Here is a 22,856-nt window from a genome sequence, read left to right on the forward strand (position 1 = left end):
CCGCGCAATTGTCAGTTAAAGCGATGCAGTGCCGTATCACAAAAAATGGCCTGGTCAGGAAGGGGGTAAATCCTTCCGGGGATGAAGTGGTTAATATGCTACTTTTGCTAAAGAATCAAAGCTTTCCATTAATTTTACAGACACTTACTTCACTGTTCTAATGGATGTTTGTACAAACAGATTGTATAGTAAATTATACACATAAAATTACTAGTTGCTTTCAGTGCCATTAATTGTTAACGGCACACCAAACACACATTTTGCCATGTAAAAAAACTAGTAGCAAATGCTGCAAAATGCACAGTAAGAAAACATGCAACCCACAAAACGTCAAAATGTTCCATGAGCAACATGTAGTGCAGCAAATTGAAATCAACAGGTTGCCCTATGCATGTCAAAGAAAAAACGAGCCACACAATGTGCACTCCCTCCTTTGCTAGATGTGAATGGGACCTGAAAGTGAAATTGGTGCGTTTTCATAAGAACAATGAGGCTCCCCTCACATCTGTGCATTTTCTTGCATTTCAGAAATGTGTTGCACCAAAAATCACAGTTAAATAAAAAAAAAAAAAAAAAAAAAAAAAAAAAAAACGCACGAGCCCCGCTCTATATAAAACAAAAAGTCTTGAGCTTTCTTGGGGGCGATTGCAGAGTGCAGGGCTATGCGCGATGAGTGAAAATGCTCCAAAACACACCCTCCCCCCCCCCCCGGTGAATCGGAGTTACAGCTATGCAGAAATGTGAACGGCGCTTGTCAACTGAGTGTTTCTGTCCATCCCCTTCAATGTACTTGTATAAAGATGGCCATACACTATGCAATCTGACTGTATATTGTATATTTAGTGAGAAGCATTAAAATTTAAAAACTTGCAGCTGGGAATGGGTGGCTAGGTAGGAGGGTGAATGATGCAGGGTCTAAGCTAATAAAGTCAGCCCCTTTATGACGTCACAGTCCTAGCATGCCCCGGGACTTGATGTCATAAAGGGGCGGGATCACCGTGTGAAATCACCCGGTGACCACGCCCCATACCTATATAAGTCGCCCAAGCCATTACAGCAGAAGAGAGCAGAGTAGATTTAAAGAGGAACTGCAGTCTGCTCACATAATTTGTAATAAAAACATCTTTGCCATTCTGAAGCCTCCCTCCAACCACTTTGCATGTTATTTTATATATATTGCAGAAATCTCCCTCAAGTCTGGCTGCAGCCATTTTAACTGTGGGCAGCTGAAGCTGCTACCTGTTCACTTCCTGGATTTACACAGACACACAGGAGGCACACCTTCAGCTCTGCAGCCCTCCAGTTCTCATTGGCCCTCTTATGACTCATCCCCCTCCCTTTCTGGTAAACTCTCACAAAAATAAGAGAACTGTGCATCATAAGACATCATAAGCCTAGGTTTTTTTTACCAGGCATGAAACAGGAAGTGGGCTGTATAAGGTATTTACTGGCAGAACAAAAAATGTTTTAGTATCCAAAAATGACTGAAGTTCCGCAACAAATTGGCGGTCACCTGCAAACAGACAACTCCCTATTTACATATTTGCAATTTTGAATACTTTTTCAAGTGAAACTTTTATCACAAATTCTTACATGTTATATATATGTATTCATGCCCTTTTTATGCTTACTTTTATTTAGTTTGAATTCGATTTTTCTTATTCTCTTTGAGTTTATATTACTTACACTATGTATTGTACATCTGTTGGTTGAATATTTACATTAGCACCTGTTCACCAAAGCCTAGGTCTTTGCTAGATTTTATATTATACTGTATATATTATATATATATATATATATATATATATATATATATATATATATATATATATATATATATATATATATATATATATATATATATATATATATACACACACACTTCTGTGTGACCACAGTTTTTTTTTTTTGCTCTTGCTTTCAATTATCACCTAATAAAAATGTATTTAAAAAAAACATAGCATGGTAATGAGGGGGGAAGAGAAAACAGAGAAAGCAAACTATAATTAGATTAAACTTCAGCTTTAACTTATGCTTTATAAGAAGCATAACAAACATGTATCAATAACCTGTACATCTGTGTTCTTTTTGTGCAGCTTTAAAGCTTTATAGGAAGCTTCAAACCAATACAGCTGTCCTCTAGCATCGTCCAAATCTTCTCTAGCCTCCAAGTCCTTGTTCAGAAAAATAGTTTCAGCTAAAAGGAAAAAAAGATAAATTGTCAGAAAATGAGTAAGGCTAACAGTTTTATAATAAACCAACCAAGCCCCACTTTTGAAAGCCAAAGCCTCCTAATGTAAGTGACTGGACCTCAAGCTCTACTAAAATATATATATATATATATATATATATATATATATTAGTAGCGCTTGAGGGGCTGGTTGGGCAGGGGTACTCGGGAGGACATACGGAAAATGCCTCTCATACAGACGGCTTACTGCATTTTGATTGGGAAGGTGAGGTAGGGCACCGTCTGGAAACAGAAGGGCGCTAATGATCTCTTCCTGGAATTTAAGGAAGGATCCAGTCCATCCTGAAGCTCTGTATAGCACATGAGCGTTCAGCAAAGCCAATTGTATTAAGTATACAGACACTTTTTTGTACCAGCGCCTGGCCTTACGAGCAATTAGGTCCGGCAACAACTGGTGGTTGAGGTCCAACCCCTCCCATATTTTGGTTATATTTGGTTATATTCATGGACACAGAGGGGTTTCTCCACAACACCAGTCGCCATAGCCAGCGGCTCTACATGACCATCTTTTTCCTCGTAAGCCATAAAATTACATGTATAGCCTGCGGCCCTGTCACAGAGCTTATACATCTTAACCCCATATCTGGCACGCTTGCTGGGAAGATACTGTTTTAAAGACAAGCAGCCGATCGTATCCAGGGTCTCCACGAGGATGACAAAGTTCAAGTTCATTGTTGTTGAAATGGATGAACCGCAAGATCTGCTTGTATCGTACCCTGATCATGGAGGCAAAGAACACAGGCTTATGGTAAATTGGGTCAGTGGACCAATATGACCACAACATACTCATTTTAACTATGCCCATGTCGAGGGATAGGGATAGGCTCAGAAAGGTCTTACATTCGGAAACCGTAATTGCTTTCCAATCCCTGGCAAGGGAGGACGGGATTAGCAGTGATGTATTGACCAGCATACAAATTACTTTGGTGCACAATAGATCTATAGAGATCTTCGGTGAAAAACTGCAAATAAAAATCAAGTGATGTGAAATCAACCGTTTCCACCTGGCCGGGTTGGTTATTGAAGGGGGGGGGGGGGGGGGTGGGGGAGTACGGGTGCTGCAGAAGTGGTGGGTTCCCAGTTAGGATTGGCGAATGCAGCAGGAAGGACACTATGGGCTCAACGGGCCTGTCTGTCTGTCTTGGTGGCAGCGGGACACTACTTGTGCTTGCCACCTCACCATCTTGAACTGCACTCATGGGACTCTCCACATCACCACATCTTACAGCCGTGCTGGTTTGACTACGACTAGGGTGTACTAGGCCACTGGTGCTTGCCAGTTCACCAGAAGGATGAGCGGCACTAGTAGTTCTCTGCTCCATACGAGAGCCCTGCGGATCTTGCACCTCAACAGCAGAAGAAGTTCGTCCGTCGCCAGAGCTACCTGTCTTGGAGCCACCGTCTTCTACAGGATCGTATTCTGAGCCTAAATCTTACAGATGAGTGACTTCCTCTTCACTAACCGTCATGCTCAGAAACGTGTAGGCCTCTTCCCTAGTGTACCTTCGATTTGCCATTTTGGCCTCTAAATTTACTGGTACACTAGTGAGATTCACGGGTAAAAAAGCTCCTGTTAGCGACTGACTAAATTCTACCAAAAAAATCTGTTAGCTTTCACAGGGATCAGGCCTGACTGTGTTTTGTAAGTGACAATGATTGATCGATACTGCACTTGGGTGGGCTGGACTGGGCTGGGCGGAGGGGCAAAACGTGGGTGCTAGCAGGTATCTGGGCTGATCCTGCTAACACTGGATTTTTTGGAACCCTAAACTGCTGGGGACGCTAGTATAGATCTGATCAGATCAGATATTGATCTGTTCAGATACTATACCACTAAGGGGGGTGTATGCTGCGTGCATGGGTGTTAGCGGTACTGCCACTAATCTGATGCTGCCCCTAACTGACCCTAAAACCAATATCACCCGCCAAGCGATCAGGGGGTTAAACCTTTATTGGGTAATAAACGGCGGGTATAAAAAACAAACTAACCAGCGTCACCAGTAACACTTATATGGTGATCACTGGTGAAAGGGTTAACTAGGGGGCAATCAAGGGGTTAAAACCTTTATTAGGTAGTATATGGGGGTACCTGACGCTATAAAAAACAGACAGTGAACCTAAATACCTACCTGGCTAACTAGCGTCACCTGTGACACTAATACGGCGATCAGAAAAAAGATTGCTTAGTGACACTGACAACAGGTGGGTGAAAAGGTTAACTGGGGGGGGTGATCGAGGGGTTAAACCTTTATTAGTGGGGGTTAGGGAGTAATCCTACACCTAAAAAGGGGCATACAACTAACTGCCCTAACACTTAAAACAGTCACAATTAACACCAATGCAAAAATAAAAACTGCTATTGGTGTCACTATAATAGGGGGTGCAGGGGGGGTGATCGGAGGTATGTGCCTATGTGTGCTAGTGTCAGTGTAGTGTTGGTGCAGACTCACAGTAGATATCTCCTCTCCTCGGAAGCCAGAACAAAAAGGCTGCACGAGAATAGACAATAATTCCTCTTCTTCTGTTTACATTACAGAAGCAGGGGCCTCCCCCTCAGGACAGATTGCTCCTGGAACAATGCCAACCGCCTCGGGCACCGGGGGCGGGAGGGAGTGATGACGCCCCGCCCGCAAGAGAGGAGCAACATACCCATACGTTACTCTGCCTGCCTGTGCCATTCTGCCGCAGTATATCTGCGTGAAGTGCTTTCAGAAATATAATTTTTCTCAATTAACAAAATGGAAATTAAATGAACAGAAGAGAAATCCAAATAAAATCAATATTTGGCGTGACCACCCTTTGCTTTCAAACAAGCATCAATTCAAGGTAAACTTGCACACAGTTTTTGAAGGCACTCGGCAGGTAGTTTGTTCCAAACATCTTGGAGAACTAACCACAGATCTCCTGTGGATGTAGGCTGCCTCAAATAATGCTGTCTCTTTGTGTAATCCCAGACAGACTCAATGTTGAGATCAGGACAAACGATCACTTCCAGGACTCTTAACTTTTTTACGCAGACGATAGTTCCTAATGGCATTGGTTGTATTTTGGGGTATTTGTCCTGCTGCAGAATGCATTTGGGGCAAATCACATGCCTCCCTACTGGTATGTCATGATAGATAAGAATCTGCCTACATTTCTCAGCATTGAGGATACCACTGATCCTGACCAGATCTCCAACTCCATTTGCAGAAATGCAGACCAAAACTTGCAATGAACCTCCTCCATGCTTCACTGTTGCCTGCAGACACTCATTATTGTGCCGCTCCTCAGTCCTTTGACTCATCAGTCCAGAGCACCTGCTGCCATTTTTCTGAACCCCAGTTCCCGTGTTTTTATGCGCAAGATATAGAAATAAGGCTAAGTAACTCAACTATGTTCACTTGGGGACATGGACACAGGAACATTAAAGAGGAACTTCTGTCTGCTCACATAATTTGTAATAAAAACATCTTCACCATTCTGAAGCTTCCCTCCAACCACTTTGCATATTATTTTATATATAATGTGATTCAGTACGTGCCAAATAGACCGCAGAAATCTCCCTTCTGCAACCATTTTAACTGTGCCTGTTCACTTCCTGGATTTACACGGACACACAGACGCACACCTCTAGCTCTCCTGGCAAACTCACAAGAGTCAGAGAGAGCTGTGCATGATGTCATAAGCCTAGGCTTTTTACCAGACAAGAAAGTGGAAATGGGCTGTATAAGGTATTTACTGGCAGAAAAAAAAATTATTTTACTATCCAAAGTTAAAACAACAAGGGCAGAAGATTTAATAGTTGGAAAGATGAAAAAATGAAGTTCCTCTTTAAGATTTCTTGGGATGGACTGTAACCTTGAGATTGTCCATTCTTGTCCACAATTTTTGTTCACAAATCCTTTGCTGCTCTTTCTCTTCTCATGCTCCGTGTGGTAAACAGAGACAGGCGGAGTAAATTTTCACCATTTTAACTAGTTGTGGGTGCGATTTCTATATTGTCAGCACCTCTTAATTGATCAAAAGGTAAGTTTAACCACTTCCGGACCACCGCATGCCAATACACATCCTAACTTTGAAGAGGAATATCGTTATGGCAGCAGCTAGCTGGTATAACCCCAGTATACTCTTCTTCAGCTGGTGGTCCAGTTTCCAATAATAGTGGTCTCTATGGCAGATTCACTGTAAGATCACCTTTATTGGTCGTCGCATTCCGATACTGTCCACCGCTTACCGGAACCATCGGCAGAGGTGATCGGATCCTCTTCCTTGCTGGGTAAAGACACGAGTGAGGGGAAGATGGCCCCCACCCATCTCCATACAATTGCAGGGTGGAAGCGACGTCAAAACGTCACTTCTTCCCATAGCTCTTAAAGGGTGCTTTTTTTTTATTTTATTTTTTTTTTATTACTTTTTTTTATTGCATTTTAGTGTAAATATGAGATCTGAGATCTTTGACCTCAGATCTCACATTTAAGAGGTCCTGCCGTGCTTCTTTTCTATTACAAGGGATGTTTATAAAAGGTAAAATAAATAAGAAATGTTTTGTTTAAACACACCCCTTCCCGCTGAGCTTGCGCGCAGAAGCGAACGCATACATGAGTAGCACCCGCATATGAAAATGGTGTTCAAACCACACTTGAGGTATCACGCGATCGGTAAAGCGAGAGCAATTCTGGCCCTGGTCCCTCCTCTAACTCAAAACATGCAACCTGTAGAATTTTTTAAATGTTGTCTATTGAGATTTTTAAGGGTAAAAAAGTGAAAATGTCCAAATTGGGCCAAAAGTGTCAATATTTTGTGTCACCACAATTATTTTCCAGCACTGCCTTAACCCTCTTGGGCATGCAGTTCACCAGAGCTTCACAGGCTGCCACTGGAGTCTTCTTCCACTCTTCTTCCACTCCTCCATGATGAAATCACGGAGCTGGTGGATCTTAGAGACCGTGTACTCCTCCACCTTCCGTTTGAGGATGCCCTACAGATGCTCAATAGGGTTTAGGTCTGGAAACATGATTGCCCAGTCCATCACCTTTACCCTCAGCTTCTTTAACAAGGCAGTGGTCATCTTGGAGATGTGTTTGGGGTCATTATGTTGGAATACTGCCATGCGGTCCAATCTCTGAAGAGAGGGGATCATGCTCTGCTTCAATATGTCACAGGACGTTGGTATTCAAGGTTCTCTCAATGAACTGTAGCTCTCCAGTGCCGGCAGCACTTATGCAGCCCCAGACCATGACACTCCCACCACCACACTTGACTGTAGGCACCTGTCTTTATACTCCTCACCTGGAGTCTGCCACACACGCTTGACATCTGAACCAAATACGTTGATCTTGGTCTCTTCAGACAACAGGACATGGTTCCAGTAACCCATGTTCTTAGTCTGCTTGTCTTCAGAAAACTGTTTGTGGGCTTTCTTGTGCATAATCTTTAGAAGAGGCTTCCTTCTGGGACGACAACCATGCAGACTAAATTTGATGCAGTGTGCGGCGTATGGTCTTAGCACCGACAGGCTGACCATCCACCCTTTCAACCTCTGCAGTAATGCTGGCAGCACTCATATGTCTATTTCTCAAAGACAACCTCTGGATATAACGCTGAGCACATGCACTCAACTTCTTTGGTCGACCATGGCAAGGCCTGTTCTGAGTGGAAGCTGTCCTACTAAACCCCTCTATGGTCTTGGCCATCGTGCTGCAGCTCAGTTTCAAAGTCTTGGCAATTTAAAGTCTAGGCCATCTTTATGTAGAGCAACAGTTTTTTTTCAGATCCTCAGAGAGTTCTGTGCCATGAGGTGCCATGTTGAACTTCCAGTGACCAGTATGAGAGAGGGCGATAACACCACATTTAACACACCTGCTCCCCATTCACACGTGAGACCTTGTAACACTAATGAGTCACATTGCACCGGGGAGGAAAAATGGCTAATTGGACCCAATTAGGACATTTTCACTTAGGGGTGTAAGTACTTTTGTTGCCAGCAGTTTAGACATTAATGGCTGTGTGTTGAGTTATTTTGAGGGGACAGCAAATTTACACTGTTATACAAGCTGTACACTCACTACTTTACATTGTAGCAAAGTGTAATTTCTTCAGTGTTGTCACATGAAAAGATATAATAAAATATTTACAAAAATGTGAGGGGTATATGCACTTTTGTGAGATACTGTATGTTTGGGGGTTCCAAGTAATTTTCTAGCAAAAAAAAAAAGTTTTTAAACTTGTAAACACCAAATCTCAGAAAGAGGCTCGGTGCTTAAGTGGTTAAAATTTGGCCAAAGCAAATCGTATTATGTCTTATTTTATTGCCATCTCTGCATCCAAGGCTTTTTTTTTTTTAACTTTACAGATATTAGCAATTACATTTGATATATTTAATACTGATTTACATTAAAACTACACTTTTTTGTGAATGCAATCAGCATACTATATCCCACCCCTATAGTGTTCAGCAATAGGAGGATATGAGGAGGGAAAGAGGGGAGTGTCATTTACCACTGTTTATACACCCACGTGTGACTCTATAGTCATGTGGGCTGTACAGATGAAAAAGGCAGACACTTAAGAGCTTAGAAGGCAACTAAAACTGGAGCATGCTCAGTTGATGGCAGCAGCTGTTCTACACAATCTCAGGCTGCAGTTGGGACACAAAGAAAATGGGCGGGAAAGCTAAATGCAGGATCAACCAGGTTTATATTTCACTCCACACAAAACCAATGCATAGCAAAAAGGTGAAACTAATATATGAGATAGATTCATTACATGCAAGCAAGATAGTTCAAGCTGTGAGTTGTCATAATTGTGATGATTATGGCTTACAGCTCATGAAAACCCCAAATCCACAATCTCAAAATTAGAATATTGTGAAAAGGTGCACTATTCTAGGCTTAAAGTGTCCCACTCTAGTCAGCTAATTAAGCCATAACACCTGCAAAGGGTTCCTGGGCCTTTAAATGGTCTCTCAGTCTGGTTGAGTATGAATCACAATCATGGGAAAGACTGCTGACCTGACAGTTGTGCAGAAAACCATCATTGACACCCTCCATAAGGAGGGGAATCCTCAAAAAGGTAATTGCAAAAGAAGTTGGATGTTCCCAAAGTGCTGTATCAAAGCACATTAATAGAAAGTTATGTGGAAGGGAAAAGCGTGGAAGAAAAAAGGTGCACAAGCAGCAGGGATGACCGCAGCCTGGAGAGGATTGTCGGGAAAAGGCCATTCAAAAGTTTTAGGAGTGGACTGAGGCTGCAGTCAGTGCATCAAGAGCCACCACACACAGACGGATTCTGGAAATGGGCTTCATGTCGTATTCCTCGTGTCAAGCCACTCCTGAACAACAATCAATGTCAGAAGTGTCTTACCTGGGCTAAAAAAAAACAGACCTGGTCTGGTGCTCAGTGGTCTAAAGTCCTCTTTTCTGATGAGAGGAAATTTTGCATCTCATTTGGAACCAGGCACCCAGAGTATGGAGGAAGAATGGAGAGGCACAAACTGCAAGATGCTTGAAATACAGTGTGAAGTTTCCACAGTCTGTGTTGATTTGGGGAGCAATGTCATCTGCTGGTGTTGGTCCACTTTGCTTTATTAAGTCCAGGGTCAATACAGCCGTCTACCAGGAGATTTTGGAGCACTTCATGCTTCCTTCCGCAGACAAGCTCTATGGGGATGTCAACTTCATTTTCCCAGCAGGACTTGCCACCTGCCAAACGCACCAAAACCTGGTTCAATGACCATGGGATTGCTGTGCTTGATTGGCCAGCAAATTTGCCTGACCTGAACCCCACAGAGAATCTATGGGGTGTTGCCAAGAGAAAGATGAGACACATGAGACCGAACAATGCTGAAGAGCTGAAGGCCGCTATTGAAGCAGCCTGGTCTTCCATAACACCTCCGCAGTGCCACAGGCTGATTTTGACTGCATTGAGGCAGTAATTGCTGCAAAAGGGGCCCAAACCAAGACTGAGTACATATGCATGCTTATACTTTTCATGGGTACGATATTGTTCTATGTACAATACTTGTTTTATTGATTGCGTATATGTATTTATATGTATGTGCATATATATATATATATATATATATATATATATATACACATACATACATATATACATACACATACACACACCGTATTTATCGGCGTATAACACGCACCCCAAGTTTAACTTCCATTTAAATGCCCATCAATGCAGCCTTATCAGTGTCATTTGCAGCCTTGCATTGCAGCCTTATCAGTGTCATTTGCAGCCTTGCATTGCAGCCTTGTCAGTCATTTGCAGCCTTGTCAGTGTCATTTTAAAAATGGCTTTTGGGTATTATCGGCCGCACTTGGCTATTTTCGGCCGCACTCGGCCGTTCTCAGTGGCTTTCGGCTTTCCGAAAGCTGCCAAAAATAGCCGAGAACGGCCGAAAATATCGGAAAGCCGCCGAGAGCGGCACAGAAGGTTAGGAAAGGAGGGGGATCGGTGTATAACATGCACCCCTGGTTTCCCCCCGATTTTAGGGGGGAAAAGTGCATGTTATACGCCGATAAATACAAAATTATATATATATATATATATATATATATATATATATATATATATATATATATATATACACACATATACATACACACACATATACATACATACATACATATACACACACACACACACACACACACACACACACACACACACATACACATACATACATACTGTGCCTTGCGAAAGTATTCGGCCCCCTTGAACTTTTCAACCTTTTGCCACATTTCAGGCTTCAAGCAAAGATATAAAATTTTTATTTTTTGTGAAGAATCACCAACAAGTGGGACAATTGTGAAGTGGAACGAAATCTATTGGATTTTTGAAACTTTTTTAACTAATAAAAAAAAGAAAAGTGGGGCATGCTAAATTATTCGGCCCCCTTGAGTTAATACTTTGTAGAGCCACCTTTTGCTGCGATTACAGCTGCAAGTTGCTTGGGGTATGTCTCTATCAGTTTTGCACATCGAGAGACTGAAATTCTTGTCCATTCTTCCTTGCAAAAAGGCTCAAGCTCAGTGAGGTTGGATGGAGAGCATTTGTGAACAGCAGTTTTCAGCTCTTTCCACAGATTCTCGATTGGATTCAGGTCTGGACTTTGACTTGGCCATTCTAACACCTGGATACGTTTATTTGTGAACCATTCCTTTGTAGATTTTGCTGTATGTTTGGGATCATTGTCTTGTTGGAAGATAAATCTCCGTCCCAGTTTCAGGTCTTTTGCAGACTCCGACAGGTTTTCATCCAGAATGGTCCTGTATTTGGCTGCATCCATCTTCCCCTTAATTTTAACCATCTTCCCTGTCCCTGCTGAAGAAAAGCAGGCCCAAACCATGCTGCTGCCACCACCATGTTTGACAGTGGGGATGGTGTGTTGAGGGTGATGAGCTGTGTTGCTTTTACGCCAAACATATCGTTTTGCATTGTGGGCAAAACGTTCAATTTTGGTTTCATCTGACCAGAGCACCTTCTTCCACATGTTTGGTGTGTCTCCCAGGTGGCTTGTGGTAAACTTTAGATGAGACTTTTTATGGATATCTTTGAGAAATGGCTTTGTTCTTGCCACTCTTCCATAAAGGCCAGATTTGTGCAGTGTACGACTGGTTGTTGTCCTATGGACAGACTCTCCCACCTCAGCTGTAGTTCTTTGCAGTTCATCCAGAGTGATCATGGGCCTCTTGGCTGCATCTCTGATCAGTCTTATCCTTATCTGAGCTGAAAGTTTAGAGGGACGGCCAGGTCTTGGTAGATTTGCAGTGGTCTGATACTCCTTCCATTTCAAAATGATCGCTTGCACAGTGCTCCTTGGGATGTTTAAAGCTTGGGAAATCATTTTGCATCCAAATCCGGCTTTAAACTTCTCCACAACAGTATTACGGACCTGCCTGGTGTGTTCCTTGGTCTTCATGATGCTCTCTGTGCTTTCAACAGAACCCTGAGACTATCACAGAGCAGGTGCATTTATACAGAAACTTGATTACACACAGGTGGATTCTATTTATAACCATCAGTCATTTAGGACAACATTGGATCATTCAGAGATCCTCGCTGAACTTCTGGAGTAAGTTTTCTGCACTGAAAGTAAAGGGGTCAAATAATTTTGCACGCACCACTTTTCAGTTTTTTATTTGCTAAAAAAGTTTAAAATATCCAATAGATTTCGTTCCACTTCCCAATTGTGTCCCACTTGTTGGTGATTCTTCACAAAAAATGAAAAATTTTAAAACCTTATGTTTGAAGCCTGAAATGTGGCAAAAGGTTGAAAAGTTCAAGGGGGCCGAATACTTTCACAAGGCACTATATATATATATATATATATATATATATATTAGTCTTTCAATAACACGTCACTCAATGCTATCTTGTTCAGGTCACGTGTAAGTAGGCCTTTTCATTTTCAGATGCACCTTTCACTTCATCACAATTCATCACGCAGGTTTTTACTTGCGTTCACTTACCATTATTTGTTGGCAATAAGTTTATTATATTTTATTAATTTAGACTCTAGTCCTAATTGCCTCCCCCAGTCACCATGGGAGGCTTGGCCGGGTAGCCTGTATGCTCTTTTGGTACTGATGTATGGTTAAGCAGCTGCTTATTTTATGTATATCCCTTTTTTCCCCCAAAAGAACACCAGAATTGTAATATTTAAGGCAATATCATTGTCACTTCATTATGAATGTCCTTTATATATTTTTCTGATGTATCCCTTATATTTCCTGACAAAGCGATTAAACCTCGAAACTAGTCGCAATACCACACCATCTGTAATTTTAGAAACGGATTTTTTCTTTTTTGTATTAATAAATTGTTTCAATTATATGTCCGTTTATATATTCATTTATATACAAAAGAATTTCTATTTGTTCCCGAGATAGTCCAAATGCTCCTTCCTTCTGGTGGGTCTTGGTTGGGGACCAGACTCCCAAATCTCTATTCTATTCAAATATGGATGATGGTACACCGTGTATTTGTTACCATTTAATTTACACCATCTTGTGAGGCCACTCATTCCTTTTTATTGATTGCATGTAATATTCTAATTTTCTGAGAATGTGGATTTGGGGTTTTCTTGAGCTGTAAGCCATAATCATCACAATTTTGACAAATCGTGGCTTGAAATCTTGCTTTGCATGCAAGGAGTCTATCTCATATTAGTTTCACCTTTTAAGTTGCATTAGTGAAATAAATTTACTTTTGCACGACATTCTAATTTTTCATAGTATAGGTTTAATGACAGGAAGTGAAGAAACACAAATTAAAAAGATTGGTTATTATGCACAGCTGCTCCAGATTCTGTCTGCTCCAGTTTTAGTAAATTCCATCCAACAAAACATGACAGAATAAGAGTAACCCATTGTAATTTTGTAGCTTTCCTTTTGTTTTCAACTGCAGCAATCTTTAAATAATTTTCAAGTTTGGATTCCAGCATGAATGGAAACAGATGAAAAATGCTTTTTGGTTGGCAAAGCAGAGGTTTTGATCAATTTTCATTCAATTTCAGATGGTTTAGTCACTTAAAGCTAAACAATTGTTGGGGACAGGTTTCTGTACTTGAAATTCACATACAAAGCTCCAAAATTGCCAAATCATTTGTCAAAAATGGCCAACAACATTTCAGTATAGCTTCTAGTTTTGCTTCCTGAACATTTTACATTTTGTTGCCACTGAGTCTACCACATGGTGAAGAAAAAAAAGCTCTAACCCCTCCCTTCGACCCCTTTCACACTGCCGGCATTTTTTAGGTGATACATCGCTAAAAATAGCGCCTGTAAAAAGGGGCTCCATTCACTCCAGTGTGAAAGCCCCAGGGCTTTCACGGTGGAGCAGTGCACTGGCAGGGCGTCAATTTTCTGGCAGCAGCTTCTTTGGAGAGGTGAACTCGCCGCTCCTCCACCGCTGCTCCCCATTGAAATCAATGGGGCAGCGCTGCAATACCGCCGGCAAAACGCTGCTCCGGCGGCGTTTTGTGGGTGGACTTAACCCCTTTCCAGCCGCTAGCGGGGGGTTAAATCCACTAGCGGTCAAATAGTGCCCAGGGTGGCTCGGTGTGAAAGGGCACTTAAAGCAGACCCTTTACTTCAGAAACAGAAGTCAGTTGTGCCAGTTTGAGAGAAGCAATCTCACTGTCTGAGCCTTTAAGAGTAATTTAGGTCCGGAGGAAAGAAAAAAAAAAAAAAGACAAACATTTCCTGCTTAACCCAAAATGTATCATTTATAAATACAAATATGGCCAACACATATATAAATTGAATGCTCAGTAAAACTTACTAAGAAGAGCCAAGCATGATAAAGCAGCTGCCTGCAGTTTTGGATTTGCAGGATAGTCGGTCAGTGCCTTTATGACGACTTCATGAGCTTCATTTAAAACCAGAATATTGAAGAAGCTTCCTTAAATGAAAATAAAGAAATACAACCCTCTAATGAGACATGAAATTCATGAAAACAAAACAAAAAACACAAAGGAAAACTGTAGTTAAAAAAAAGGAATTTAAACTTTCCTATAAAATACTGTAAATTCCATATCTTGGGAGCACAATACAGCACACAGGCTTTATATTCATATACCCCGAGTTGTAGGCTGGTACTGTCAGGTGATTGGACTCGGACAAAGCTTTTGTGGACACTAAACCCCCCCCCCCCCCATAACTGTATCCCACCCCGAGTCCTCAAGTATTTAGCAAGCAACATAGGAACAGAGGGCTGATGAGAACTCTACAGCTAAACCAACAGTAAACACAATGTTTCATTTTCATTGTCCCTTTTATATGTGGATGATGGTACTGTAATTATTTTTATAAAAAAATAAAAGTACCTTTTTTCCTAATCAATAAACAGCTGCCACCTGACCCAGCTCTGCCCAGGTCCTGGGCAGAAGGGGATAGAGAACAGCAGGATCAACCAAGATATTTGTAGAATACAGAAAACAAATGCCATGGTGACTAAGAACAGCATGTATTGCACCATTTGAGGTTTAGTGGCACTTTAACCCTTTCGCTGCCAGGCCCTGTGCTTCAACTTTACAATCCGGTGGCAAGAGCATTTTTGCCTTTTTTGCCATTGCCTTTTTATTTTCCCTTACAGCTTTCAGAGTTTGGGAAATACCCCCAATCCATATTTTCTCTCAAAGCACATGACAAGTAGGAGAAAAAAAAAAAAAAAAAAAGGTGCTGCTGATTTTTAAAAAGCCCCGCGTTTTTTTGCACAAATGTTTATCAAAGCAATCCCTCTCCGGATCTTTCATCCTTGCTTGACAATCTACAATCTCTTTCATTGTCTTGGTTGGTAAAGGAGGCTGCTTCTCTAGAGGTAGATATTTCTGTCTCCAAAATAGAAAAAACAATTAACTAATTTCCCCCTAATAAAACACCTGGGCTTGACGGGTTGCTGGGGGATTGGTATGAATTACAATTTGAACAACTATGCAAGGTTTTTTCTGAGAGCTATAAGTCCCAGTCACTGCCCCCATCTATGCATCAGGCACATATCCTAATCACATAGTAGGTGAGGTTGAAAAAAATTGCATTTTTGTATGCAAAATCCTTTTCTCTGAAGTTCACTGACTGACACAGTTCCATTAGTCTTGACCGTAGTTATAACGCCACCTTCAGGAGAGGACTAGGCAGAACATGTAATACATGTGAAAAAACAGAACTTGACTGTTCCACCCATGGGGCGGTCCCTCTGGTAATAACCCCCCAGCCTGTGTCCTGCAGCTCAGTACGTCAAGAAGCAGTATAACGTAAATCAATAGGAGGGGAAGATGCTGTGTCAGTCAGTGAACTTCAGAGAAATTGGATTTTACGGTGAGTACAAAAATCCTATTTTCTCTTTCGTTCACTGACTGACACAGCTCCATTAGTCTTGACCGTAGGGACATCCACAAGCAGTGTCATAACGAGGGGTGGGAACAGCATAAATACTTCACCCACAACCAAAAGTGTTCCCTAACAGGGGAGTCACCATCTTAACTAGCAGCATCAGGACTTGCGGTCAAGAAATGCAACAGTGCATTAATACTCAAAGTAACAGTTTTTTTAAAACAGAGGAAGGAGTGCAGAATTGCAACATTACACGGCCGCCCGCAAAACTTTGCGGCCAAAGCAGGCATCAGACGATGTGCTTACATCCACTTTGTAGAATTTGATAAAAGTGTGACCGAACGACCAAGTCGCCGCCTTACACACTTGTGCGACTGACACTTGATGTCGGAAAGCCCAAGAGGTTCCAACTGCCCTGATGGAATGGGCCATGACAGGAAAGGGGGGCACCTGCCCCTTCAAGGCGTAGGCCTTTACCACAATCTGTCTGATCCATCTAGAAATGGTGGCCAACGAGACCGCCATACCTTTTTTCGGACCAGCTACCGAAACGAACAGAGTCTCCGACTTCTGGAAGGGAGCCGTGGCAGACAAATATACAACCTTAGAGCCAAGACCACGTCCAGGGAATGAAGGGCCACCTCCTTATGATGTGTCGGTTTAGGGCACAGAGATGGTAACACAATGTCTTCATTGATGTGAAATGCTGAAACCACCGTCGGCAGAAAAGAAGGTTGCGGACACAACACCACCTTATCCTTATGGATAACCAGATAGGGCGACTTGAAAGACAAGGCCGACAAATTCCGAAACCCTCCTGCCCGATGTAATGACCACTAGGCAGACCACTTCGAGAGAGTCAACAAGGGGATTTCCCTGATGTTCTCAAATGGCGGGTTCTGAAGCGTCGATAGCACCAGGTTCAGATCCCATGGGGGTAAAGGCGGACGCACCAAAAAACGACATGCCGGACCCCTTGAATAAAAGTGCTCACTAGAGAGTGAGACGTCAGGGGTCACTGGAAAAAAACAAACAGCTAAGGATGATATCTGTCCCTTAATGGTGCTTAACCACTTCAATACCGGGCACTTAAACACCTTCCTGCCCAGACCACTTTTGAGCTTTCAGCGCTGTCGCACTTTGAATGACAATTGCACGGTCATGCTACACTGTACCCAAATGAAATTTTTATAATTTTTTCCCCACAAATAGAGCTTTCTTTTGGTGGTATTTGATCACCTCTGCGGTTTTTATTTTTTGCTAAACAAATAAAAAAAATACCGAAAATTTTGAAAAAAAAAATGTTTTTTTTTTTTGTTTCAGTTTTAAAACTTTGCAAATAAGTAAGTTTTCTCCTTCACTGATGGGCACTGATGGGCACTGATGGGGTTACACTGATGGGCAATGATAAGGCGGCACTGATGGGCACCAATGAGGTGACACCAATGAAGTGGCACTGATGAGGTGGCATTGATGGACACCGATATGTGGCACTGATAGGCGGCACTGATGGGTGGCACTGATAGGTGGCACAAATTGGCACGGATGGGCATGGATAGGTGGCACAGGTGGGCATGGGTTAGGCGGCACAAGTGGGCATGGGTTAGGCGGCACAGGTGGGCATGGGTAGGCGGCACAGGTGGGCATGGGTAGGCGGCACAGGTGGGCATGGGTAGGCGGCACAGGTGGGCATGGGTAGGCACTGATAGGCGGCACAGATGGGAACTGATAGGCGGCATTGTATTATAATATATTGTACTAATGGATGCCAATCAGTGCCAATCAATAATGCATGCCAATCAGTGATGCCCATTCTGGGCACTGAGTGGCATCCATTATGGGCACTGATTGGCATCCATTGTGGCACTGACTGGAATCCCTGGTGGTCTAGGGTGGCATACCTTGTCCTTGGCATCCCTGGTGGTCTGGTGGCGTCCCTGGTGGTCTAGTGTGGGCATCCTTGGGGGGGGCTGTGCTGATAATCGATCAGCACATACCCCCCCTGTCAGAGGAGCAGCCGATCGGCTCTCCTCTACTCGCGTCTGACAGACGCGAGTGAGAAAAAGCCGATCACCGGCTTTTCCTATTGACCTAGTGATTAGACACGGCTGATCACGTGGTAAAGAGTCTCCGTCGGAGACTCTTTACCGAGATCGTAGTTGCTGGGTGTCAGACTGACACCCCGCAACAACGATCGCCACGATGCACGCCCCCGGGGGCGCGCAGCGGCTCATAATCCTGATCACGTCATATGACGTCCGGTCAGGATTATGCAACCACTTTGCCGCCGTCTATTTGCTATAGGGCGGGCGGCAAGTGGTTAAAGCCAATTTCTGGTCTACTCCTCAATGTAGAAACAGCAGGATCCTGGAAACGGAATAAGTGCGCGGACGCCACCCTTTCTCCTCACAAATGGAGACGTAGGATTTCCAGGTACGATGGTATATCTTCCGAAAAGATGCTTTTTGTGCCCTCAACATTGTTGAAATCAATGAGTCAGACAGGCCCCGGTTCCTTAGCACCTAGCTCTCAACAGCCATACCGTTACAACCAGCGATGGTAAAGCAGGGTGGAGAATCGGACCTTGACACAGAAGGTCCTCATAACGGTAGTCGCCAGGGAGTGTCCGCAACCAGGCGTACCAGGGCGCTGAGGCCAATCTGAAGCAATCAGTATTACTGGAATCCCCTCGGCCTCCACTCTACAGAGCAGACATGGTAACAGTTTTAGCAGAGGAAAGGCACAGATCGGTCAGTACTGACCTCACGGAGCCACCAGCGTGTCTGACGCATCTGCCAAAGGATCTCTTGTCCTGTATACGAATCTTGGCACCTTCCGATTGAGACGGGAGGCCAGGAGATCCACATTTGGTGTGCCCCACCACAAGCACAGTAGCCTGAACACCTTCGGATGCAAGGCCAATTCTCCTGGGTCCAGCATCTGGCGACTTAGGTAGTCCGCCTGACAGTTTTCTACTCCCGGGATTTAAATGGCCAACAAGGCCGGAACATGTCTCTCTGCCCACTGAAGGACGTGAGCGCCCTCCCGTGATGCAGCCGAGCTTCTTGTTCCTCCTTGATGGTTGACATATACCACCGCTGTCTGACTGGATCCTGATCAGATGCCCTCGTAGTCTCATCAACCAAGTGGAGAGGCATAGCCTGATCGCTCGGAAGCCCGAGCACATAGATCAGCAACTTGCCCTAGGTCGACTGTACTTCCAGTACTTCACCCCAGCTGGTCAGCCTGGCGTCCGTTGTGATCACTGTCCAATGTACAGGTAGGAATGACTTCCCAGGCCGAAGTGCCAGGGACCTCAGCCACCTCTGCCGATCCAGGGATAATGGAGATTTGTCCCATTTTGTCAAGATCTCCTTCTGCAAGACTCTGGTGTGAAATTGGGCATATGGCACTGCCTCGAAGGAGGCAACCATGAGCCCCAGGACTCGCATGCAGAAGTGTAGTGACGACCACTTGCGGTCCATCAACAGTTTTACCGCGGCTCTGAGAGTCTGCAGCTTGTCTGAAGGGAGAAACAAACACTCTCACTTCTATGGAGTCCAGCAGTAAGCCTAGGTAATCCAAACACTGAGTCGGTATGAGCACTGGCCTTTTTAGGTGCAACAGCCACCCAAATTCCTGCAGGGTCTGCATGGCGATTGCCACATCCTCCTTTAATTCTGAGGCGGAAGATGCTCTCAGGAGGTGATCGTCTAGGTAACCTATGAAACCTGCATTGTCACAACAACGCCAAAATTGGAGCCAATACCTTGGTAAAGACTCGGGGTGCTGATTCCAAGCCAAAAGGGAGAGCCACAAACTGGTAGTGAGCTTCCCCAACTGCAAATCGCAGAAACCACTTATGCCTGAAGCATATGGGTATGTACAGGTACGCATCCTGGATGTCCAAAGACGCCAGCGAGTCCCCTTGAGGGAGTGCAGCGACTACTGAGCGAACTGATTCCATTCTGAACCTCTGTACTTTTACAAAGCAATTGAGGTCTTTCATGTCCAAGTTTGGATGTACCCCTTCCTTTTTGGGAACTACAAACAGATTGGAGTAGAACCCCTGGAACCTTTCCAACTCTGGAACAAGCACCATCACCTTGTGGCTTAGTAGGTCCCTTACCGCCCCAATAGGGCCTCCCGGCGAGCCGAGAGTAAAGGTATGCTGGAGGGGAAGAATCTGTGGCCAAGAGAGGAACTCCATCTTGTAGCCAGAGGAAATCAGTTCACAGACCCATTGGTCGGACCCCCGGGAGGCCCACCGGGCTGCAAACTCCCGAAGGCGACCCCCCACCACCCGAGAGACGGGTGGGGGCAAACTTTCATGCAGTAGCACTTTTGCTTGCAGGCTTGTTAGGCTTGCGGTTCCAGGAATGCTTTTGTCCCTCAGAAGTCTTCCTGCCGGACTGGAAGCGTTTAGCCGAAGTCTTGGACAGGTGAAAAAGCCTCTTTTGATCGAAAAACAAGGGCCCTTGCCTGTGGCGTGGCTCAGTCTTCCTGGCCTGTGGGAGCAAGGTACTCTTTCCACCTGTGACAATCTTAATAATCTCGTCCAACGAGGTTCCAAAGAGCCGCTCACCAAGGAAGGATAGATCTGTCAAGGTCCAACCCATGTGTGTGATATGTCAGTATTACATTGTATGGTTTTATAGGAAATAGCCGCACTTGTGGAAAGGAACACGATAGATAGCAAAACAGTTATGGGGAAAATGAATAAGTGCTGTCGCACAGCAAGAAAATAGGAAGAGGTTGCTGCCTCCCTAGATACACGGGCTTTAATCAAAGACAGTGCTTTAAGATTTATTAAAAGATTAGTGTGGGCTATTGGCGCTACCTCCAATAAATATATTTGAGCTATTAAAAATACCGTTAGTGAGCCTCACCACTTTACAGGCCTGAACTAGATCTATATTAGTGATATAACACTTTCCTTATTGTCTATATGTATAGATTGACAACTCCGCTAGTGTATATCAATCCATATAGACAGTAGCCTCTGCTGGTGGGTGATAAATTATATTTATAACAAGAGCCTTAAATCAAGGGTTAAACATTGAAGGAATAAAGTATTAGAGAATTAGAACAGATATGTAAATAGAATCCGTTGTAGAGTGTTTTGGTTCCACTAAAGGGGGAATGAGCAAGGAAGTCACCAAAAATATTCATGATCACGAAAGTCACTCTCTGATTCTCCTGAGCTGGAAATTTGCACATTATTGGACATTTAACAGAAGAACCATTGTGGACTACCTTGTTACTTTATATCATTTTAAAATTTTCTCAGGTTTTTCATTTTCCTTTTTTTTCTTTTTTATCTATTTTTTTGTTTTTTGCTGTCACACTTCCTATGTGGATAGGAAATTTTCACACAATTTTTTAGTATAATCTTGCACTATTTGTATATGGTTTACATATAATTGGCACATATAGAAGTTTTTCTCACGCTGTTAAAAAAATAGGGGGGATAAGTCCTTGTTTTTTTTTGTTTTTTATGTATATTCCTCGGTTGATGTTTGTATAGAAACCACCTATTTGTGGATTAATGATTTAGAGACTGATTATTTTAAATTTACACTAGCAAATAGGTGTTGTGATATGTTCACATAGGTACTGGCACTGAAGTGTTAGCCATTGAGAAGTATAAGGGAATACGTATAAACACTAATATTAAGATTAATTATTTGATATTTTTTGGAAATTTGCCATTTTTCACTTGTGAGGGGATATTTGTATAATTTAGTGGAACCAAAACACTCTACAAGGGATTCTATTTACATATCTGTTCTAATTCTCTAGTACTTCAATATTAAACCCTTGATTTAAGGCTCTTGTTATAAATATAATTTATCACCCACCAGCAGAGGCTATTGTCTATATGGATGGATATACACTAGCGGAGTTGTCAATCTATACATATAGACAATAAGGAAAGTGTTATATCACTAATATAGATCTAGTTCAGGCCTGTAAAGTGGTGAGGCTAACTAACGGTATTTTTAATAGCTCAAATATATTTATTGGAGGTAGCGGCAATAGCCCACACTAATCTTTTAATAAGTATTACATTGTATATCCCTGTATGTTACGGTCGTTCAGGTACTTATCTAATAGTTTCAAGACACTATCGATGCTCCCCGCTGAAACCACCACCTGTGGATGGGAAATCCACATCCTTGCCTATCTTACAGTAAAGAACCCTCTACGTAGTTTAAACCTTACACCCCTTTTCTTCTAATTTTAATGAGTGGCCATGAGTCTTGTTAAACTCCTGTAGCGGCGGCTCCTGAAGAGCACGGGCTATGCATTTTTCAAAGTTAAAGTTATGCCTGAACTGCAGTTTGGTTTGGGTACAACTGTCTAAATTTAGACTTCAGCATCAGTCTGACTGGACTGTGAGATGTTCAGCCTGGCCACAGGAGGCACTATCTATTCTGGCAGGCATGGAACTATGGTCTGGTTAGGTGCTTAAGTTACTCTCTCACGGAGAAGAGAAAAAGTTATATCCCTATTGTGGGGTCACCAGTATGGTATTTGTATATTGAAATCATATCCCTTCTCAAGCCTCTCTTCTCCAGGTGCAGCCGGAACAGAGTCTTGTAGAGTGGGAGAATTATTTTATCTCTGGAGTTGATCCCTTTTTAATGCATGCCAATATTCTGTTTGATTTGTTAGCAGCAGCTTGGCATTGCATGTCATTGCTGAGCCTATCATCTACTAGGACCCCTTTTCCAGCCTAGATTGCCCCAGAGGTTCTCCCCCCAGTGTATAGA

The 22,856-nt window shown here is 43.1% G+C and overlaps 1 protein-coding gene across 3 annotated transcripts in view; it reads right to left on the reverse strand.

Moving 5' to 3' along the window:
• Positions 1-22,856, reverse strand: part of LRRK2 (leucine rich repeat kinase 2) — a 474,491-nt gene that overhangs the window by 368,710 nt on the left and 82,925 nt on the right. For 2 of the 3 annotated variants that reach the window (XM_077468370.1, XM_077468372.1), the window contains exons 10-11: positions 14,531-14,650; positions 2,070-2,197 (exon numbers count right to left, since the gene is read on the reverse strand). In XM_077468370.1, coding sequence (XP_077324496.1) covers positions 2,070-2,197; positions 14,531-14,650 — 248 coding nt within the window. The remainder of the gene's footprint in view (positions 1-2,069; positions 2,198-14,530; positions 14,651-22,856) is intronic. The other variant, XM_077468371.1, reaches the window with a different exon arrangement.

Source organism: Lithobates pipiens, unplaced genomic scaffold, assembly GCF_037356315.1.
Source record: "Lithobates pipiens isolate NorthernLeopardFrog02 unplaced genomic scaffold, aLitPip1_a1.2 Scaffold_8, whole genome shotgun sequence".
Taxonomy (NCBI): Eukaryota; Metazoa; Chordata; class Amphibia; order Anura; family Ranidae; genus Lithobates; species Lithobates pipiens.